The sequence below is a fragment of the Convolutriloba macropyga genome, chromosome 4 (genome assembly GCF_964194025.1).
Source record: "Convolutriloba macropyga chromosome 4, txConMacr16.3, whole genome shotgun sequence".
Lineage (NCBI taxonomy): Eukaryota > Metazoa > Xenacoelomorpha > Acoela > Convolutidae > Convolutriloba > Convolutriloba macropyga.
This window is the reverse complement of record NC_134471.1, coordinates 51,058,784-51,079,326: the sequence shown is the minus strand read 5'-3', so window position 1 is coordinate 51,079,326 and position 20,543 is coordinate 51,058,784. Positions and strand designations below refer to the sequence as shown.

General features: G+C 36.1%; 3 protein-coding genes across 5 annotated transcripts in view; 2 read left to right on the top strand and 1 right to left on the bottom strand.

Moving 5' to 3' along the window:
* Window positions 1–6,617: 6,617 nt before the first annotated feature.
* LOC142337732 (uncharacterized) overlaps window positions 6,618–20,543 on the bottom strand; it is an 85,874-nt gene continuing 71,948 nt past the window's right edge. For all 3 annotated transcript variants that reach the window (XM_075387204.1, XM_075387205.1, XM_075387206.1), the window contains 5 exons: window positions 19,351–20,023; window positions 8,334–8,405; window positions 7,741–7,832; window positions 7,305–7,490; window positions 6,618–6,797 (listed from right to left, as the gene is read on the bottom strand). In XM_075387204.1, coding sequence (XP_075243319.1) covers window positions 6,731–6,797; window positions 7,305–7,490; window positions 7,741–7,832; window positions 8,334–8,405; window positions 19,351–20,023 — 1,090 coding nt within the window. In that variant the 3' untranslated portion in view covers window positions 6,618–6,730. The remainder of the gene's footprint in view (window positions 6,798–7,304; window positions 7,491–7,740; window positions 7,833–8,333; window positions 8,406–19,350; window positions 20,024–20,543) is intronic.
* Window positions 8,819–11,880, top strand: LOC142337733 (14-3-3 protein 2-like). Its single transcript, XM_075387207.1, has 3 exons — window positions 8,819–9,536; window positions 9,783–9,943; window positions 10,747–11,880. The coding sequence occupies exons 1-3, from the start codon at window positions 9,098–9,100 to the stop codon at window positions 10,882–10,884; spliced, it is 738 nt and encodes a 245-aa protein (XP_075243322.1). The 5' UTR covers window positions 8,819–9,097; the 3' UTR covers window positions 10,885–11,880.
* LOC142337731 (zinc transporter 6-A-like) lies at window positions 12,132–14,409 on the top strand. The gene has a single exon (XM_075387203.1). It carries the CDS (start codon window positions 12,182–12,184, stop codon window positions 13,904–13,906), a length of 1,725 nt encoding a protein of 574 aa, XP_075243318.1. The 5' UTR covers window positions 12,132–12,181; the 3' UTR covers window positions 13,907–14,409.

The following is a 20,543-nucleotide window of genomic DNA, read 5'->3' as shown; positions in this document are numbered from 1 at the left end:
TTTCTCCTCAGTTTATCATTGGACAGCGGTAATTTCTACAAGGTGCTCAAAAATTGCGGTGTAAATATTGACTTGTAATGACGAGATAATTACTGTGGAAGTTGCAAAGAGATTAGGGCTCCTTTTTACTTTTAGTCGTAACAAAGAAAATGGTCCTATAGCAGTTGGTTTTTGATTCTGTGAAAAGATCACACCTGTTGAAGCACGTGACAGTCAAACATGATAATTCAGAGAAGTTCAACTGTTGCCACTTTTGTTAAACAATTGAAATTTTCCGCCAAAATTGTATGTTTGGTTTACAATCGCGTCAGCCTCTTAGAAGCTAGTATTTGGGCGCTCGCATTTTTAAAATTCATAGAATTTGAATTGTTTTTTTTTGGGGGGCGGGGCTGTATTTTTACTACTCGAAGAGGTCTTATGGTGATCTATTTTTTAAATCGGCCGAGTTGTTGTGAAACAGTATGTAAAAGTCAATGCCGCACGTGTTAAAACTTTAATTTTCGGTTGTTGTTGAACAGAATGAAGTTTTCTAAAGTGAGCTAGTTTTTTAAATACACGCGCTTTTTTCTAAGCAATTTAATAGGTTAACCCTTTTTCAACCAAAGTGGTTTTTATCAACTATATAAACTCTTAATTTTTTGTTTGTAAGCTTTTTCTACCATCGGAATAAAATATTAGACTCCTAGTTGCAATTTTGAACTATTTTTTGTCATTTTGCCGTTTTAGACGATTTTTCATTTTTGTGTCCTTAAATTTGTTTCTTTTTTTTTGAAATATCGAGTTTTTTCATTGGAGTCATTTTGTTCAGTTACCGTTTCATTTGATTGCTGTTAATTTGTTTCTTTTTATAGCTGCGAAGCTATAACCTGAGCGGAGCTATATTGTGGTGCTCTTGGTTTTTTTTTGTTTCGTTGTCTGACGCTCTTTTTCGTTTTACTTTTTTCACACATCAAAGCTGAAATAGTCAAATTTTCTGAATGAGCGCGTGACGTCATTTCTCACTCTCTCTAGAAAAAGTATTCAAGGCGTTTGCGTGATTAGATTTTGATCATACGTGACTTACCTCACTCAATAATATGACTCTACACTCTAAAATTTAAGTTTGATTTGAATTAGTTTAAGGTCAAATGACCTCATATGTGCAGTAAAGGTCAAAAGGCTTCTGCGAAATGAATTTCAACAAGCTTTATTAGTTTATATCTGAATGTTTTTTACCTGAATGTTTTTTGAGCGGCGTCGATTTTCAATTTAGATCTGTATCTTTTTTACTGTATTTTACGGAACGCGAGTCTATTCTTTCGCAGCTATTCCGGCAATCTGCCGGCCATGTTGAAATAATATTGAGAGTTATTTTATTGAGGTCATTTTGATCAGTTACCTTCGAATTTGATTGCTATTAATTTTGAAATGTTTTCGGTTAAGTATAGTATATTGATTAAATTTGTGAAAATTCGTCCTATTTTTGCACTTTTCTGCCTATTTTATTTGTTTTGTTTTGCTTTTTGGAATAATTTTTGAGTTCACATCGTCTTCTCATTCAGAAATTTTCTTTGGTCTATTTCACTGCTAACTTCCACTAATTTAAAGTGGGACATAGATTTATCATTTAAAGTGGCAGACAAGATTTCAGTCAAGTTATCGGTGAACTTAAGGCCTGTCTTTTTTCTTGACAGCGTAAGAAAGATTCCTTTCCAATTAACAACATATTTGTAGAGGTTCTTCATAATCTCATTTTCGCTTTCCTTGAGGTTCAGCCATTAACTGCAGGTTTTAGGACAGGCATCCCTAGAATTTTCCGATGTCTGGCTGTCAGCCGCTGCATGGCTTGGAGTTGTTGCCTCTAAGGAGATCAGAGTTGCTTTCGGTTCGCAGTTTAAGCAGCGGTGGTTCTGATGCTGTTCTCGCCTAGCTCTGAGTCCGCTACACTTAACGTGCTCATAAGTGGCGCAGGAGTAACACCAAATCCCTCCACCTCTGAGATTGTTTGAACATTTTGAGCAGTGTGACTGCTGGGACATGTGGGTGGGATATAAATAAGGGAGGTTATTATTAGTCTGAAAATCTATGATTAACTAAGGAGGGAAGAATTCAAACATGCGGGTTGAATAGCCAGCAACATATGGTTACCATGGAAAAAGAAATGTTTACCATCTTTACAGAAGTAATTAAAAGGGAGATTGAAGTATGGGGACAAAATTTGAATGGTTGGATGAAACTACTAATTAATTTATATAGAGCGTAATTTGGATTATTTGATTCAACAAATACTATTTTTTGTGGAGCCAATAGTTTTTGGGACAAAGATGAAGCGAGGATGAAATTTGTCATTGATTGTGTTTATTAATTTTCTTTAGTTTTATGAAAAGTCATTTGCGCTTGCGTCTTCATCATTAAAACCAGCAATTACCGTTAGTGTGTTGTTTCTTTGGTCTATTCTGTTTAAGAGTTCTGGTCAAATCCTCAAGGGTAGCACCTCTGAGGGTATGTATCGTCGCCGTTGTCTGCTTAGGTTCCAGGTACTTCGTCCGCAATGTTCCAATGACCAATCTCTTTGGAGCCTGGAATTCTCTTCGGCTTGAAGCGCGGATTGAGCTAAGAAACACTATAGCAGTACATGGAAAACCAATGATCAAATGAATTTTCTAAATATATATTTGAAACAATTGCAAAAATTTATATGAAAAAAAACAAGCTAGTGATGTTGATGCCGGACGGGTGTCTCGGGTGTGTTCGTTCACGGGTCCCCTTACTGGATAGCTAAAACAAGATCCGAAGAACTAAATTATTAAATAGCAAACCCTATTTAGGCTTATAATTCAAGATACATTCGATATAATTCGTGACAGTCTCATATTTTGAGTTTTTTCTTCATGCTGGTAGTATCGATGGTATTTTAACCGAGGTTTTCAGCAGTCTTGTGTGCTACTTTTTTGGGGCATGTTGAAGTTTCTAATACGCCGATTTTATTTTTCTTTAGCTGCAAATTTTTGGTCATTTGTTTGCATGATTGCAATCTAATGAAGTTTTAAATATTTTGACCAAGCTTTCTAATGCAATTTTTGTTACCGTGTTAACTTTTGAATTTTAATTAAGTTGAGTTTTTAATTCATAATGTCTATGTACTTTAATTTTAACTTTGAGTTTTTATTTCATAATGTCTATGTATTTGACTCTATATGAAAACAAATCAAATGCAACAAATGCTCCGAAATGGTTCTCTAGTATACATTCTTGCGCGTTGTTTTTAATTTGGAAAAAATATTTTAGCTCCTGCCTGGAACCCGACGTTGAAGATCGCTTCAGCCAATCCATTTTCTTGTCCCAACTTTTTGTGCCATTTCAGTTGATTGTTTTTGCATGTCGTCATTAATGAACTCATGCGTTTAGCTTTCATTGAACTGCCGGAAACTTTTGTTGTGCATGCACTAAACAAGTCTTGAGTGTTTCAGCTAAAAGTTACTTAAAGACCCTCCTCCATGAGGTTTTGAGCTGAGATGATGTAGGCTGAGCTATATTGCGGTGCTCCTGGTTTTTTTACGACTCGAAGAGAAGAATTGGTTTTCTTGAGGTTTTCTTACCGAAGTGTTATTTATTCGGGCGGCATTTTGACCTAAAAGTGAAATTGAGAAAAATTGCCGTGTGAACTAATTATTTCTGAGCGAAAAAAGTTTGTCTGGCGCAGCGTGGAATGAATGACTTGACTTTGAAAAACATTTTTGATAGAGTGATGCATATAGATAGCTCAATTATTTAGCTCAATTTTTCTCTTTTTAGTTTTTCTGCATAAATATTTTTTACGCTGCACTAATATGTAGCACTATGCAATTGATATCTTTTCAATATTTTTTTTATTTTTGGATCTTTAAACGGAATGTTTTGTAATCGGTGTTTTGATTTTTCGAATCTTTGAATTCTAGTTTTACTGTTTAATTGTGGCATGTGGATGTCTGTAAGTTAACTGAGCTTCCAATGCTATATAAAGAGATGTATGTGTTTTTCCATTTTGTTTTTTATTAATAGCCGCTTTTTCGACATTTTGCGTGAAATCTTTTTGACTTCTCTAGGCTAGTTTCTCTCTTCTCTCATTCTGCTAAAAGTGAATTTGAACATCAGTTGCTAAGCAAAGCAATTCAAAATGAACAGAGTCGGTATAAAAAATTGAAGTCAGAAATAGAAACGGGATAAACCCATAAAGCCCAATTTTAGATGCCCGCTATTTGAACGCCGTTCCTATAAGTCTTAGTTACCACCTCTAATGCTTATTCGTGTTGATAGTAGCCCCTGTAGCCTCTCTCTAAGAAACAGAAATATGTTCAACTACGAAATGCCATCAAAATAAATCGGACTTAAAAAATATTTTTGTACAAAAATTTTTTCAATATATTCTGTTCGTTCAATCCCAATCATGCTTATTGGAATCAACGGCGGCTATTTTCCGGCAATCTGCCGGGTATGTTTTGAATTTCATCTTTCAAAATTAAGAAGATGACTTTCATCCCTTTTTATACGTTGTGTCTTAAACTTCCACATTCTGGAATTAGGCCTTTATTCCTGGCACATATCTAAGCTGAGTTATTTCCTATAGTTTTATTTTCTCTGCAATTGTGAGTTTTTAGAACTTTAAAAATATTTTTTTCCTAAAATGTTTGTTGGCAGTTGATTTAACATTATGCAGCTCTAGGATATTAGGATATTGTTTAATTTACTAATATTAATTTCTTACTAAAATGTTTTATTAAAATGACTTTGATATTTATTTTGGAACTGTTTTGGTCTAGGTTTTCTAATGGAAAATTTTTTGAGTTTCAATGATTTTTCGTCTGATTCCTGATAAATGTTAATATTGCTTTAATTTTCCATTGAAGCGAGAAGCATTTTTAACGTTTTGAATTGATGTGATGCCGAAACTAAACTTTTATATTTCTGAAATCTTGTTTCAGTTTTTTTAAAAAAAAATCAGTTCAGTTTCTATCTAAGAATGGTATCTGTCTTATGCTTTCCCAATGTGTTTTTGCAGTCGCAGATTTCTGAATTGTTAACACCGTTTATTTATTAAATATTAATCCGGTCAGTTATGGGAATACACGCCGCTTCGAGTTTCTTCCGGCCATGTTTTTTTGTTTTGTTCTCTGAGGCTTTTTGTTTTAAAATTGTTCACACAGCAATGCTTTAAAAGTCAAATTTTCTGAATTACTTCTTCCTCTCATTAAGGGCGTTTGCGTGCGTTACGTCATTTTTCACTCTCTACGTCTCTAACAAAAGCTTTTGCGAAAGTTTTGCGCGATTAAATTTTGATCATACATGGTTTACCTCACGCAATAAAATGACTTTTGATTTTGCGCTTTAAAATTAAAGTTTTGTTTGAATTAGTTTGGGGTCAAAGAAACTAATATGTGTAATAAATGTCCCTAATAAAAAGGCTTCTGCAGAGTGAATTATAGCAAGCGGTTTTAATTTGTCGGTGAATGTTTTTACATAACTTTTTGAGCGGCGTCGATAACTTTTTCAATTTATATCTGTATCTGTTTCTATCTGTATTATACGGTACGCAAGTCTCTTTCGCAGTTATTACGGCAATTCACTGGTTACGTTATAACTTTTAACACTTAACACTGAGGGATTTTTACTACCGGGATTTTGTATTCCTTTTTACCTGTGGCTGGACTTGAAAAAATCTCAGGCTGTCTTTAGGATTATTCTTTCGGGGCATCTTCAAATTTTGAAAACAAATCGCAAGTTTTAGGGCATCGATTAATTCGAATTAGTGTTCATCTGATCAGTTCCCCTCATTCAAAAGAAAAAGCTATTCGAACAAATTGCCTCAATAAATTTGATTTCAATAAAGTAAACGTGGATTTGACAAAAACTGCGTTTTAAAAATATTTGATATGCCTAGGTAAAGCTTTTTGGTAAATTGAAATCTTGTTTTCTCCTTCTCTCTCTCTCTCTCTCTCTCTCTCTCTCTCTCTCTCTCTCCCTCTCCCTCATCTTTGGGGGCTGAATTTGCAAAACTTGACAGTTTTCTGTTTTTCTCTTAGATGAGTACGATTGCCTCCTATTTTTTTACCCCAAAATATAAATTTTCAAATTATCTTCCTTTGTGAACATAAATTGATCCACCGACCGTTGGATTTTGAGAACCTATAAAAAACCGGATTGTTAGTGATTTGGCGAAGAAATTGTAGTGCTTTGACAATCCGCTACCCTATGATTGCACTAGAACAAATTTGGTTCTCGCTTTGAAAATGAGCAAGCTCGGAAAAAAATTGATGGTGAAAACGCCATGTAGCCAATAATGGCTTTGCTCAACTCCTTTTCGCGGTCACTAAACACTGCCTTTGGATTTCGTGTTGGTTCGGTTGTTGCTCAAGTGTATGAACTCAATTCTATAGCTATTGTAATCAAAATATTGCTCATGCATGTTAACCCGTGAGAGTCTGAAAAAGTTTTTGAACTGTGTTTCGAAGAACTCCAGATAATTTTTGGTGTTATTTGAAATAAAGCAAACTTTACCTTGAGAAATTCAGCTATATGTTTTGTTAAGTTTGCTAATGATTTAAGTATAACAATTCTCAAGAGTGTTTGTTCTCGTCGTTTTTTGGTCATTATTTGAAAAAGAAAGAATAAAAAATAAATTATTCACAATAATATCAATATAATTTGTAATTATTTGGTCACCAATTTTAAAGTTGCAAATGGTCATTGTTTGATGACAGTTTTTAAAGAAAATTTAAGAGAAGAGTTCTTGGCATGTTGACCAGAATCTGGCTGATCTGCGAAGTTCCAGAAATGCATACCTGAAACAAAGGAAGATTAAACTAATTTTCTAATGAAGCTAATTGAAGGTCACAAAATAGCAAGCCTTAGGTCTTCAGTTGTCATTAAATAAATAGTCAATTATTACACAATCATTAGACTTGCATGCCTTGTCGATTTTACGATTATTAAATGTTTTTTCTTTAAAAATTTGTTATGAATACGTTTGTTAGGAGATTTGATGGTATCTCAAATTGCATGCGAGTTTAACAGAGTTCGTTCATCTTTAAATGTAATAAAATGGTTATGATGAGCCAGAAAAAAAACACATCTTTGGCATTAAGCGTTTATTCTGCCTTCTTCAGATCATAAAATCAAGTGGATTTTTTTATTCATTAGATAAATCTTCGTCGGCAAATGAGTGCGTATGCTTAGAGGTTTGGCAGCATTTTAGCAATCATAGCTTCTATTCAAGGTTAAGGCCAATCTTTCAAGTTCAATGTGGAGAAATGTTCGGTTTGGACATTAAAAACAAGTTAATATCTAACAATGTGACGAATGTAGTCTGTGCGATGGTCAAGCAGCATGTTAGGGTCCAGCTGTTAGGCCAGAAGACACTTATGCCAATGGGGGGAAGGAATAGGAAGTACAGAAGTAGGAACAGGCATCTGGGGTGAAGGTTGATCAGAAAACTACCTCGCATCACTCGGCTCATTTTGCACAAATAGAAGATGCTGAAAGCCACAGTTTCGATGAACTTGATCGGAAGATGAAAAATTACTTTCACATCTTCTTTAGAAATGCGGAAAGTGTACAAAACCATAGTTTAAGTTAGGACCATTCAGCCTAATGTATTAAGTTCCAGTTCTGTTTTGCGTGGATTAGGTCTCTACTGAATCCTGGCGCACATCAATAACCTCTTCTGGGGTGGGGGTGATTTTTTTGCAACTGATTCCTAGAAGAAATGAGAGAATGAGAACTGACCCTGTTGCGAAGGATGAGACTGCAATTAAGTAGCAGATGCAGAAACCAATCGTGGCTCTCATGCCGTCCTTTGACATGGCTGTCGTTACGGCCTAAATAGTCAACCTCAATTTAGAAAGGGGATATTTTCCGTTTGTGCCCCCCAGTTACGGAGCACGTGCCATTACATAAATCATTATATAATAATATGGCACGGGCGTCGGGGGGGGGGGGCACAAATATTCGCCCACTAAGCTGGGGGGAGGAGACACAAACGAAAAGGGCCGTTTTTTCATCGCTGGTATTAATGTTCTCTGTCGCCCTGTCAATTAATTGCTGCTGATGAATTTGAAGTATGGAGCGTTGTTGACGAGTTTTTGTCTGATTCTGTAGTAGTTTGGGTCTTTAACAGCATAGCCCCTCAACCCCACCCCTAGCTTAGTGATCATATAGCGTATATCCCCAAGCTCAATTAACGTAAATGTTACGATAATAGGGGTGGGCTATAATGAAAAAGACCCGGTAGTTTTCACAAGTGAACTTTATCAATTTTTTAAATCTCGATTTACCAAAATTTTATAGCCAATTTAGTAAAATTAGGAAGAAAAACTCACGCATATGGTTGCGACTATTCCAACAAATACGGCCAATGACACTATCAGCTGTCTAGTCTTCTTTTTCTCCGCCTGAAAAACAAATAATTTCTGGGTAACTATATGGTTTTTCCTAAGTAGTCCCACATCTTGCAGGAGTGCATCCTAAATCTCACGACGGTTGTGATGGAGGGTATAAAATTTATTTAATTTTAGCCCTTTGTTGCCCAATTTGCAGCAAGAACTTTAATTTTATAATCAAATTTTCCGCCCTTTAGTGACCATGGGATCTGTGGAATCGTGTAAAGAATGAATTTATTCGGGACTTTTGGAGTGCGTGTTAGTCGGCAGAATCAAAATTGGGTAATCCTTGTCTTTTTGTGTTTTACTGTCCATTTCCTATTTTTTTGTTTTGGATGTGCATTGAAACCTTTCTGAGCAATTTTTTTGCGTCTGTTAGGTAAGTACGTCAATTCTTGTGTAAAGTTTCAAGGCTGGCAAAAGTCACCTTTGTTTGAGGAAGTCATTAAAATTGTAAAAGCGCGCAATTTTGCTTAATTTTCATCAATAATTCACCATAGCATTGTTCATTTGTTTACGCAAACTATTTGAATTTTCAGATTTGTTGTTTTTTAATTTAACGCTTGTGTATTATTGCCTTTTACATTTTGTTGGCTCCTCCAAGTCTTCGAATATCAAAAGCTTTCACATCATTTATACTCCAATCTTGCCATTTGGGATCTTTTTACATCGTTACGATTAGAACAATCTAGAAGAGACAGAAGATGTCATCACGCGAAGACTTAGTAAGCATGGCCAAATTAGCCGAACAAGCTGAACGACCTGAAGAAATGATCGAATTCGTCAAGAAAATTGTGGATATCGTCATTTCGAAAAACGAGTTGCCGACCGAAGAAGAGCGAAATTTACTCTCAGTTGCTTATAAGAACTTAGTCGGTTTAAGACGCGCGTCTTTCAAAGCTCTAAGCGCTGTTGAAACTAAAACAACAGACGATCATTTGAAAAAATTAGCAAAAGGCTACAAAGAGAAAATCTTTCACGATCTAGTCTCAAAATGCAAAGAAGTTCTGCACATATTAGAAGAGCAATTAATTCCCCTTTCGAATGACAATGTGGACTCCAAGGTGTTCTTCCTGAAAATGAAGGGTGATTATTACCGCTATATGGCAGAACCAAACATCGATTCAAACAGAGGCCGGAAAGGTAAGTTTCTTAAAATATCTCGCTGTTGATCTTTTTCGTTTGTGCCCCCCCCCCCCCTAATGCAGCTGGGTCATAATGCAGCTGTTGGGCTAATAAAAATAAAAAAATGGGAGCAATAGTGACTCAAATAGCCGTCAAATTGAGTAAATCCAGCTTGCTATCGATCTTTGTTTTCAAAAGGTGCAAAATTTTCATAAATTTTTTAAGCAAATGATTTTGTTTTGAGCAGCTTGTGACTTGTTTTAGAAATGATAGCGACTTCTAGAGACTCATACGAGAATGCGTGGAAGGCATGTGAGATCCTGCCAACAACTCACCCTGCAAGACTAGGCCTCGCTCTTAATTACTCCGTATTCCACTACGAGATACTCGAGGACAAGAACAAAGCATGTAACATCGCCAAAGCGGTTAGTCATCTCCGTGCTCTATATTTTGGGCTGGTGTGAAAAAAGGGTTTAACAACCGACTGGAACCGCTCATTGCTATCTATTGAAATCTCCCATCAAATGAAACGATTTTTTCACTTCTAACCGATGCATCATGGGGTCTTTCCCATTATAGCCCCCCCCCCCCCCCCCATGAAATTATACCTACCCATGAAATTATAGCCCCTCTCCCCCATTATGGTATAATTACCATGATTGGGAGGTTATAAGTTATCTGACCACTAAGCTGGGGGGGGGGGGGGTGCTATAATGGGAAATACCCGAATCATGTATCTACATCATGGCGTGGTGCTTATGCAAAAAATTTTCGAATCGCTTGAAATACAATGAAATTTCTCCTCTGATTAATTGCTCTCGAACTTTTGTGACTGATTTTCACGCAATTTTGTGCTCAATGTTTGAACCCCCCGACCTCCGGCGTATAAGACTGAAGCATTAACCACCCGGATTTAGTGCGCATTCAACCAAATTTTTGGCATAACTTCATGGTTTAAATGACAGTTCGTTTGAACCTCCCTTTTCTGGCGCCATCACCCTTTGAGGGTAGCCTCTATAACCTTAAACCTTAGTTAAAACCAACCGCATGACAGCCGCTTGGAAGAATTTTGCCGGACGTCAGTTGGCCATGTTTTATCGTCCTTTTCTGTCTTGTTGGCAATAAAGGTCAGCTGTTTCTTGTGAGCCATTAGTACAACTTTGTCGATAATTTTTTGAGAAATTAATACGGCTATCATATAACTTTATAAACCGAGTTGTTCTTCCAGGCGTTCGACGAGGCACTAAGCGAGCTAGACAATGCCAAAGGAGATTCCTACAAAGATGCCACTCTTATCATGCAGCTTCTGAGGGATAATTTAGTGCTGTGGACAGAACAGGCTGAGGGCGTTGATGTCACAAAATAGTCAGTCGTAGCAACATTAGCTTAAGATGTATTAAATCAGACTGTTTCAGGTTTAGTGCTCGTTGTGTTGAACATAATATCTTAGATATTTTGTTTCTTTGTACCTAAGACGCTTCATAGAGCTAACAAAGATGGGTTGGTGCTTCAATTGTTGCAAACTATGACATAAGGTGTGATGCAAGATTCAGCAAGGCTGCTCTTATTTCTGATCATGATAAAATCTAAACAGCTAGTTTAGCTGGCTAAAAATGAGATTAACGATCTACTTTCTTTTGATCTAGAGAATTTTATAATCGTAAAAAGAATGAGTAAAAAACCTTTGTTTTACTGTTTGCAATCAGTGAATACACTACAATGCAAAGCATACAAAGCTATGATGTAGATTGTCATTTTTGGGGGGGGGGGGGTAAGTTTTATTTGATAAAACGCTGTCAACGTGTATTAATCGGTGTGCCAGCCGTTCCAAAAAATATTGTCAACCGTTTCTTTTACTAAGGCTGTAAAAATGCTGAAAGAATTTTCGACATCCTCACGAACGATTAAACATTTCGAACATTATATAAAAGAGGTGTATGTATGTATCAAGTTACAGTCGTATAGAATTTTGGCTCAGTGAACGCATTTAAAGTCTCCCAGTAAATTCACAAGTGCTATATTGTTTCAATCACGTCCGATATATCTGTGACTTTATCTTGCTAATGTAATCAATTAGTTCTTGTTAAATCAGTTATAAAAATTGTCAATACAATGAATTTAATTCACTATCAATCAGGTTGTTTGTACATGTCTTCGTTTCTTCCATTCCAAAAGCCCTTCACTCCTTATGTTGTTTTGATGTTTACGTATTCCTTATTTGTTGTTTGTGGGATGAGACAGTGAAACTGGTTTAAGTCACAACTATGTCACAAACTATATAGATAGAATTACTGTTGTAGATAGTTAACTATGCTAAATTACAAATTTTGTACAGAATTTCAATTAAAAATTTTAGATGTAATTTTTACCGTTTCCGATGATTTTCGAGAAATTAGCTTTTAGAAAAGTTCAAACAAAGATGTTCGGATATGTTTTCATCCCCGCTTTATTTTTCCATTAACTTGTGAGAAACCTAACTTCTCTTGTATAAATGATACGAAAAGGTAGATTGTTCGTTAATCGCTCTGAAACGAGACCCCTCCCCCTGAGCCACTACGAAAACCAGTGCCTCGTCGGTCTTTGAGAGCCTTTCGCCCGATTTTAGCCGGTTATGTTTTAACACTTGAAGGTAATCCGAAATTCAGATATTTTCAGATTTTTCGATGAGCGGTCTCATCGGAAATGACAAACCAAATGAGCCAATCAGTGACAAGATTCGTTCACGAGGAGTTGTCTCGGCCAATCAGAATGCAGCACTTCAAAATCAGCCAGTCACAGGCCAGAGTGCTGCTGCAGGCGAAGTGAATTTAAACGTCGATTCTTTCGGAAGCAACGAGAGCTCAACATTTCTGCAGCTCAAAGATGCTTTAAATCTTATTCCAGTATTATTTTCAGATGACAGGGCACGAAGACCATTGTTTGCTGTGTCGTTTAACCTGTTTTTGGTAATATTTTTGACCTATATTACAGAAAGTACTCATTCTCTGGCATTTAGGTGCTTATTATTCTTGGCGATTTTCGATTTTTCAAGTTTGATAACTTCTATTGTGTCTGTATGGGTATCAAGACAGCCAACTAGTTCTACATTTTCCTTCGGTTATGCACGATGTGAGGTTTTGTCAGTGTTTTCAAGCAGCATGCTTGCTATGCTCGGGTGCTTTATTGTCTTCAAAGAAAGTATCGAACACATTCTTGTACCCCACTCAGACGAAGTGTTAGAACCTGGTTTGATTCTGCTTGGAACTGTAATGACCTTACCGTATCATCTCTTTGTAACGTATGGAATCAAAAATCCTGCCATGAGTTACGTAATCACTGCAGCACCCTCAAGCTGGCTGCAAGAACATGTTGCCGATGTGAGCCGAGCTTTATGTGCAATAGTTCCTGGCCTAGACAAACTGCTGCTGCCACGAATCAACTCAGTCGTTTTGCTTGGACTGAGTTGTGCTACAATGCTTCTCGGATCGACGTTTCTAGTCAATGTTAGCTCATATATGATACTCGATACAATATCAGCTGCGTTCATATCCTTTATAATGTTTGCTACGATGCTTCCTCTCAGTTTGTATTCCGGCAAGATATTGGTGCAAACCACCCCATCGCACGTTGTGGGCCAACTTGAGAAAACCCTTCGAGAGGTTTCAACCCTGGACGGGGTCCTAGAGTTTCGGAAGGAACATTTCTGGACCATTGGCTTCAACAATTTATGTGGAAGCGTCCAGATTCGCGTAAGGCGAGATGCAAATGAACAAATGGTTCTTGCACACGTGTTAAGCCGATTGTCATCAACAGCTTCTAGCTCTAATGTAACAGTTGAAATTTTCAAAGACGATTGGACTCAACTGAGCGCTGCGACTAAATTTTACTACAACAAATCATGTTCTGACAATTCTAGTAAAGGAAGTCACAATGGGCATTCACATAGCCATGATCATGGTTCGCACGGTGGACATAGCCATGATCATGGTTCGCACGGTGGACATAGCCATGATCATGGTTCGCACGGTGGACATGGCCATGACCATGGTTCGCACGGTGGACATGGCCATGATCATGGTTCGCACGGTGGACATGGCCATGATCATGGTTCGCACGGTGGACATAGTCACGAACATGAATCGCGTGGTCATAGCCATGAGCATGGAAGTTATGACCATGAAAGCCATGCACATTCCTCACAAAGCGACAATAAGTCTAGTAAAGACCACTATGGAGTGACAAGATTCAACAGTTTGTCATCAAGTTCCTCTGATGCGGTTCCCAGACGTTTCACACAGCATCAGCAATACCTCAATGGTCAGAACTTGCCTCACTCAGACTTCAATTCACGAAGTTACGGAGGTGCCCATTTTGATCACGGTTCGGGTAACCCCATGAAAATGATTTGAGCAATGTAAGAATATCAATAAAAATTGAACGGAGACCGAAAAATTTAACATTGAAATGCAAAAACTGCCAACTGACTCAATTCGATTTTGTAGAACTCTGCTTAATTTGTTGAAGTTGTGAGTTCAATTGTTAAAATCTTTTGTTGATGATTTTACTAAATCGGTGTATTTCCTCACGGTTCTCTGAATATATAACAAAATGCAGAATATATTCCAAATCTAGTTTGTCTAAAGGCGTGACTTTCTTCATTCGTGCTACGATCGATGGTTCAGTTAAATCAATATTGAATGAATTATTTGAATACTTGTGAATAGTTTGCAAATGTTACTGCGACACTCAATCAACTAGTTTACTATAATAGTGTACATTAGTATCTGGATGTTACTTTGGATTGGGGCCAAAAATTCTGATAAAATTACTATTTTTGCGCTTTCGTTCTGGCTTCTTATATTCAACTTCATTTAATGTTGTAATGTATTTATAATAAAGGGTTTAAAACATATTTTGTGGATTTACCGCAGGCGTTACAAGTTGAGAAATAAATGAAAGTTTTTTGACAAGAACAATTTTGGTTAATTGCAAAGAAAACAGTCGAGCTAAAAGCTTCTGAATTGGGAATCAATTTGACTGTAAATTTTGCTACTTTGCGCGTTGAGTGTGTTTAAATCGAAATATTCTGCTGTAGGTAATGAGCATATTTTTCATATAAATTTATTTCGGGCAACTGAAGTACGTTGAGAATCAATTATGGTTGCTTTCTTAAGATATATCTTGTTTCATTTATTACAGTCATGTTGGTCTTTTAACGCTGTTTTTCGTCGATCTATTTTTTGTCTGACCAATTTGTCGCTCCGTAGGACTTTTAACGCCCATATTTTTACGTGCTGTAAATCGCTGCCTTTAAAAATTGGAGCAGCTTATCGATAATGTGCGAGCTAATTGGCGTAACAGATGATAGATGAAGTAAGTCGTTCGTCCAACATACCATTATAATCGAGTTTTCTCCCCGTTCAAGTTGTCTGATTAAAAACTCACAGCTGGTTGATAATCACAGCTCGCCAAGAGCAATTGAATACTAAAAATTTTCGAAGTTGTCCTTTCAAAAAAATTTTCTTATTTTTTATTGAATTAAAAGATATATCTCTAAATGTGTTCGCAAAACATTGTCTAAACAAAATCGATAAGCGGCGCTTCCGAATTAAAAATTTAAAAACTTTAAATTAAGCTAGAAATTTCCGTTTCTTCCAATACTTCCAAGTATTGGATTTTCCTTAAAAGCATGAATCTTTGATTGCCTTCCAACGAAGTTCAAAGCAATGATGATAGGTTGTAAAGATTTTGCTAATCGGTTCCGCGAAAATTTCATATTAGGCAGTGCTGATTTGCTAGAAGGTTTCTACTGACCTTTGTTTTCATGTTTTTTCCGGACCAAATAAGTTGAATGCAACAAGACGATGAATTTTCTACTTCATGAGGCACCGCACGAGGAGGCAAACTGCCTTTTGGTGTTCTCTCGGTTCAGTAAAGTGTATATACAATAAGTGTAAAAATCAATCATATTTTTGTTTATCTGTTCCGAAAACAAATTATTATTGTTCCGACCCCCACTTTAGCGGGGAGGGAGGAACTATATACTCAAATGGGTTTTTTTCTTCAGTCAATTTTGGCCGATCGATATAATCATTGTAGAGAGTTGTGAGTGGTATCATTAGAAAGCCAGTCCAGCGTAGAATTTGGAATTAAAAAGATTTTTTCGATTTTCGTTTTTTATAGGGAGTTATCGAGGTTTAAAGTTATGTGAATAATTGCTGTTTTTATTCACATTTTCAGTATTTTTGACCAATTTTTCGTCAATTTTGCTTAGACATGTTAAAATTAATAGTTGTACTGTTATTGATTTCATCTCTAAAGATAGAGGAGGGTTGCTGAATTGTTCAATCCGAGTTTTCTAGCTAGAATTTATGCTAAATTTTTCAAAAATCACTTTTCGAGAAAAATGGGACCCCATTTGCTATTTTTGGCCCACTTGCATTAAATATTCTGAAAGAAGACACCCTAAAACTGCGGTTGAATTCTTCTAAAGCTCAGAAAAGAGCTAGTTATAATCTCGATGGCTTTGAGAGTCTTCTGGATCATAATTGTGCAAGTTTTTTGAAAATTTATTTTCGTTAATTACAAAAAAAAGCATTATTTATTTTTGACAAACTGAAAAAACTGATCTATTTTGCAACAATTTGGACAATTGACTGTTTTGTTAGAGGCGCAGCAATAGCTGGGCCGATTTTGACCTCACCGTGGATCCTTATGATAAAAAATATTTTAGATTTAAATGGGGCGCGACCTTTTTTTTTTCAAAACATTTCCGCTATGTAAATGTTTTTTATGTAAATTCCTGACAAGAATCTCAAATCAGGGCTCAATCTAAGGCATATACTATTTACAAAAAATATGTTCAACGAAATTATAATATGGTTTCAGAGTTAAGCTCATGGTTATTATGGCTTTAACCAATTGTTTTCGTAAAAATTTTATAGACTTCTTGAATTTTGCTTTCATTTGTTTTACTTTTTTGTAACCCAATGAATTAGTTTCCCCAATCAAAATGCAGTTCGTTTTTAAGGAGGTATAGTTGAACCTAGACATTTCTTTCATTTGTTATCTAATGTCTGTTATGACTTTGAATATATTTGTTAAGAAAACATCGGTGAATTTTTGAACTTTGCCAATATTTCATCTTATTTCTCAATTTCGGGCGCAGCCTCAGTAAAACAGGCAGAAGCCAATTTCGTGTGAGTAAAAAATATTGTTGGAAACGGTTTCTCATTCAACTAATGTTTTCCTTGTTTTGATACTACGCGTTTTCAAATATTTTCATTTTCATTTTTGTTCATAATTGCATTTTCTCTGGGTCCATTTTGTTTCCTTCTCGAATTATCACATTGTCGGCAAATCTAATTGTAGGAAAGCATAGTAGAAAAAAATGTACAGCGTTGGAAAAATGCTTATTTGAATATGTGAAATGTTTTTGTTGAATAGTATATGCTTTTTGGGCTGAGACCAAATTATCTCGCTAAATTTTGTGGATTTTTGTTGTTTTTTCTATGTATGTCTTGCCTTTCGTTGTTGTACGCCATATAACTGATAATGATTGGTCTCATTTCCTTCCACAGGACGTATAACTCCGCCTAGATAAAGATTTCAGTTTATAGCTATTTGTTCTAATGACTTTCAACTTAAACTTTTTAAAAGTTTTTTTTTCAACTTTCTCTTTTTGCTTTCAATTTGGTCACCATGTAACTCAATCTCACTAATTAGAATTCTCAATTACTTTTGTTGATTCGACCACGTTTATTGCGCTTTGTTATACGTTGTGACGGATTGCTTCGACCATTTAAAATAGAGATTTCTATACTGTTCAATTTTGGTTTCTTTTTGTTGTCGTGTCCACATTGTCGTTTTTAGGGAAGACTCGTTGATGTTAGGATGACGGATAGTTTACAGTTCTTGCAGGTAACATCGTATAAGTATTGTGCCTTGAACAGTGTGATGTAAAATTGATTGAAGTTTTGGCTTCTTTGTTTGTTATATGTTTGTTATTTTGTGGGGTCGTGACGTGGTCTCATTATTAACAGACCCAATTGGCTTCCTGGGGTGTTGCAACTTAATCCATCTTTTTTGGTGAAATCCTAAATCTGTTATGACTTTTGGAATTATTTGTTTCCAAAACATAATTGTGTTTTTGAGCTTAGACATTTTTGAAGTAGTTTTTCGGTCAAATTGTAGCTGAGTCTCTGTAAACCCTTTTGCATTGAGCTATGAATTAACCCTATAACGGTTTTAGCTTCAAACTTCTGTTTCTCGGCTTTGTTACTACTTTTACTACGAGACTTCATAAAATGTTTTGAGATTTTTTTTTGTATTTGTACATTTTAGAGCATTTTTTCTTTTTGGTTTATAACAATAATCGTAAGTCCCATTGGCTTTAAAGTTTTGCGCAATTGAAGAGGGGATTATGGCATGTCTCAATTCCTTCCTATGGAGATATAAATTAAAATTTCAGTGATTTCAGGTGATATCTAATGACATTAATAACTGTGAAGTTAATTGTTTTCAAAAATAGAAACGTATTTTTAAACTTCGCACCTCTTTGCCATTTTTTCTCTTTTTTGTCGACCTGTTAACCAGTCGCATTGAGACCCGGTCCCATATTTTTTCTAATGAAGTATAGGTTAAACTGTTTTGTTTAGGTTTTATCTGATTCGAGTTTGATTTTGTTATGATTTCTATATTGTAGAAATCGAGTTGTGGTCGTAAATAATGTTTGTTTTTTGATTTCTTATGGTCCTTTTAGTAGTTCTATTATCAAAAGTTTTTATCGGCCGTCTAGCTTGGCATTATTGTATTCCATTGGACGATAAAATTCCATTTTATTGTTTATTGAGCGATATGTATGTTTTTGATCTCTTCATCGTTTGGTAGCCAATTAAGTCAAGAATGTGGATGAGCGGGGTCGGAACATTATGTGAGTACGCACATTACCGAGCCTCCTTGTTATTATTATTTATAGTAAACATGTGTATTTTTCATGCAAAATGTTTCCCTGCGCGTTTTTGGACGTGTTATCATCGTAGAAAACAAAATAAACTGGTAAAGCCTGGGGGCATTAAGAGTTTCAACTGCTCGTAGAGCTTTAGTAGTCTAATTATACGGTCACTGAAGCTCCTCGGTAGAGCTTGAGGAGGCAGATATTCATTCTTTAAAGGGCGATCTTGGACCGCACCCTATCATCATTTTAATCCCGGCTAGCCGCCCTGTGCTAGATATAACCAAGGCAAACCGCTCGCGTGAAGTGTTCGCTTGAGGACAGATCAATGGGTTCAGCAATGGAAATTTTCAAAAATATTCCGGCTGGGTATTTCTATTTCTAAACAGCTTTTTTCCGTTGCTGATGAAATGGTTGCTGTTTTACTGGTTATAATGACGAATTTTAACCCAATATTCTATTGAGCTCATTAGATTTCACAGTTCACTCTAAATTGCGGACATTTCTTGAAGCGTTGAACTACTTTCTTGAAGGTTTATTCTTCCAAAGTGGAAATAATTAAAACAAACAGTTCACGTAAGGAAAAATTAATAGACTGATTCATAAAACTGTTGATCTGCTGTATTGATAACCATAGTTATGTTAACCAAATTAACACTTATTATTTCTATTAGGAGAGCTTTTTGGCTTCATAAAGTTCCGAAATGACGTTTGTTATGAATGGTCAAGTTTGCATGGAGAAATGAAACTATTCGAACTTTATAGGAAATATTTAATAGATAATTAATGACTATTATTTTTATTAGGAGAGCTTTTTGGCTCTATTTCAAAGAATTGAACGCTGTTTTTTTCAGATTCCTTGCTAATTGATTGAATTATAGATGAAACACTGTGACATACCTTTCGCTTGTTCTCCTCTCGATCTTGTTGAGAGATAATCAAACTGGAGAACCACGATGATCCTTTTCCACCTGTATCTCTACTTCCTCTTTTTCCACCACTATCTTCTGTATCCACTGTAATTCCACAGGCACTATTCTTCCGTTTAATCAATGACTCCATAAAATCCGCCGCCGCTGAACTCCGCCTCGATCCATTTTGTGATCCACCTACGCTGGACTTGCGACCACTATTTCCGTTATAGAAATCTAGCAGACTTGACATGAGCGCACTTGATCTCCGGCGACCACTGCTCTCATCTTTTGACTGGTAATTACCCGCCGAATTTCTGCGTCTGTGATTGGTTGAATTTTTCGGAAGTTGCAAATTATTCGATTTATACAAATTGTCACTGCGCATGTTAGCACAACTACTTCGCCTTATGTCTTCTCGGCTTTTACTTGTTGCGTTATCGGCGGGTCGAAGCAAACTTATAATAGAAGCCCCGATTGAACCCGAACGATAACGAGAACTAATATCGTTTTCTCGCTCTTTTTGGGCTTTTTTCTCTTTGTACTCGTCGATTAGTTCGTTTGTGGGTAGCGAGTAGCGACGAGTGTTACTCGACTCGGGTAGTTTGAGTTTATCGTTTGTTTTGCTGTTCATTCTGTGAATACGATTAATGCTTCCTCCGCTGAAATTATGCGAAGAGTTAATGTTGTAATAAAATGTTTGGCTTGAAAACCGTACATTACATCCCATAGTACAATTAAGTATCAAGGGGTGCTGCTTGTAATTAAACTTTGTGTTGGTTTGTTTATTTTTTTTACTAAATGTTGGTTTTGGTTGCAAACATATATTGATGCTGAAATGAAGTTGAAGAAATATTTCACGTGTTCACAAAATGTCAGACAGATTTTAATCACTTTTGTTTTAGTTTTAGCCTACGCTAAATAGTCCTAATTAAAGCTGAACCGCCTCTGTTAAAAATACCACTTAGCTGTTAGAGAAGTTAATTTCTATCCCAGATTAAATTTGCTGAAGCGATGCCGAAGATATTTAGTAAAGCTACCATGACGACACGTTTCTATCGCCATTTCGTTGTACAATTCATGTAAGATTACGAGGAAATTATGAACATTTTGGTTTTAACAATAGACACATATGATCCTTGTACGATAATCACGTTATCACAGAATCAGAAATCAATTAAA

Bases quoted from the DNA above. Each gene is read 5' to 3' on its own strand.
- LOC142337731 (XM_075387203.1), top strand. From the start codon at position 12,182: ATGAGCGGTCTCATCGGAAATGACAAACCAAATGAGCCAATCAGTGAC.
- LOC142337733 (XM_075387207.1), top strand. From the start codon at position 9,098: ATGTCATCACGCGAAGACTTAGTAAGCATGGCCAAATTAGCCGAACAA. The intron at 9,537-9,782 runs GTAAGTTTCTTA...GACTTGTTTTAG, and splicing joins TTCAAACAGAGGCCGGAAAG to AAATGATAGCGACTTCTAGA. The intron at 9,944-10,746 runs GTTAGTCATCTC...TTGTTCTTCCAG, and splicing joins CATGTAACATCGCCAAAGCG to GCGTTCGACGAGGCACTAAG.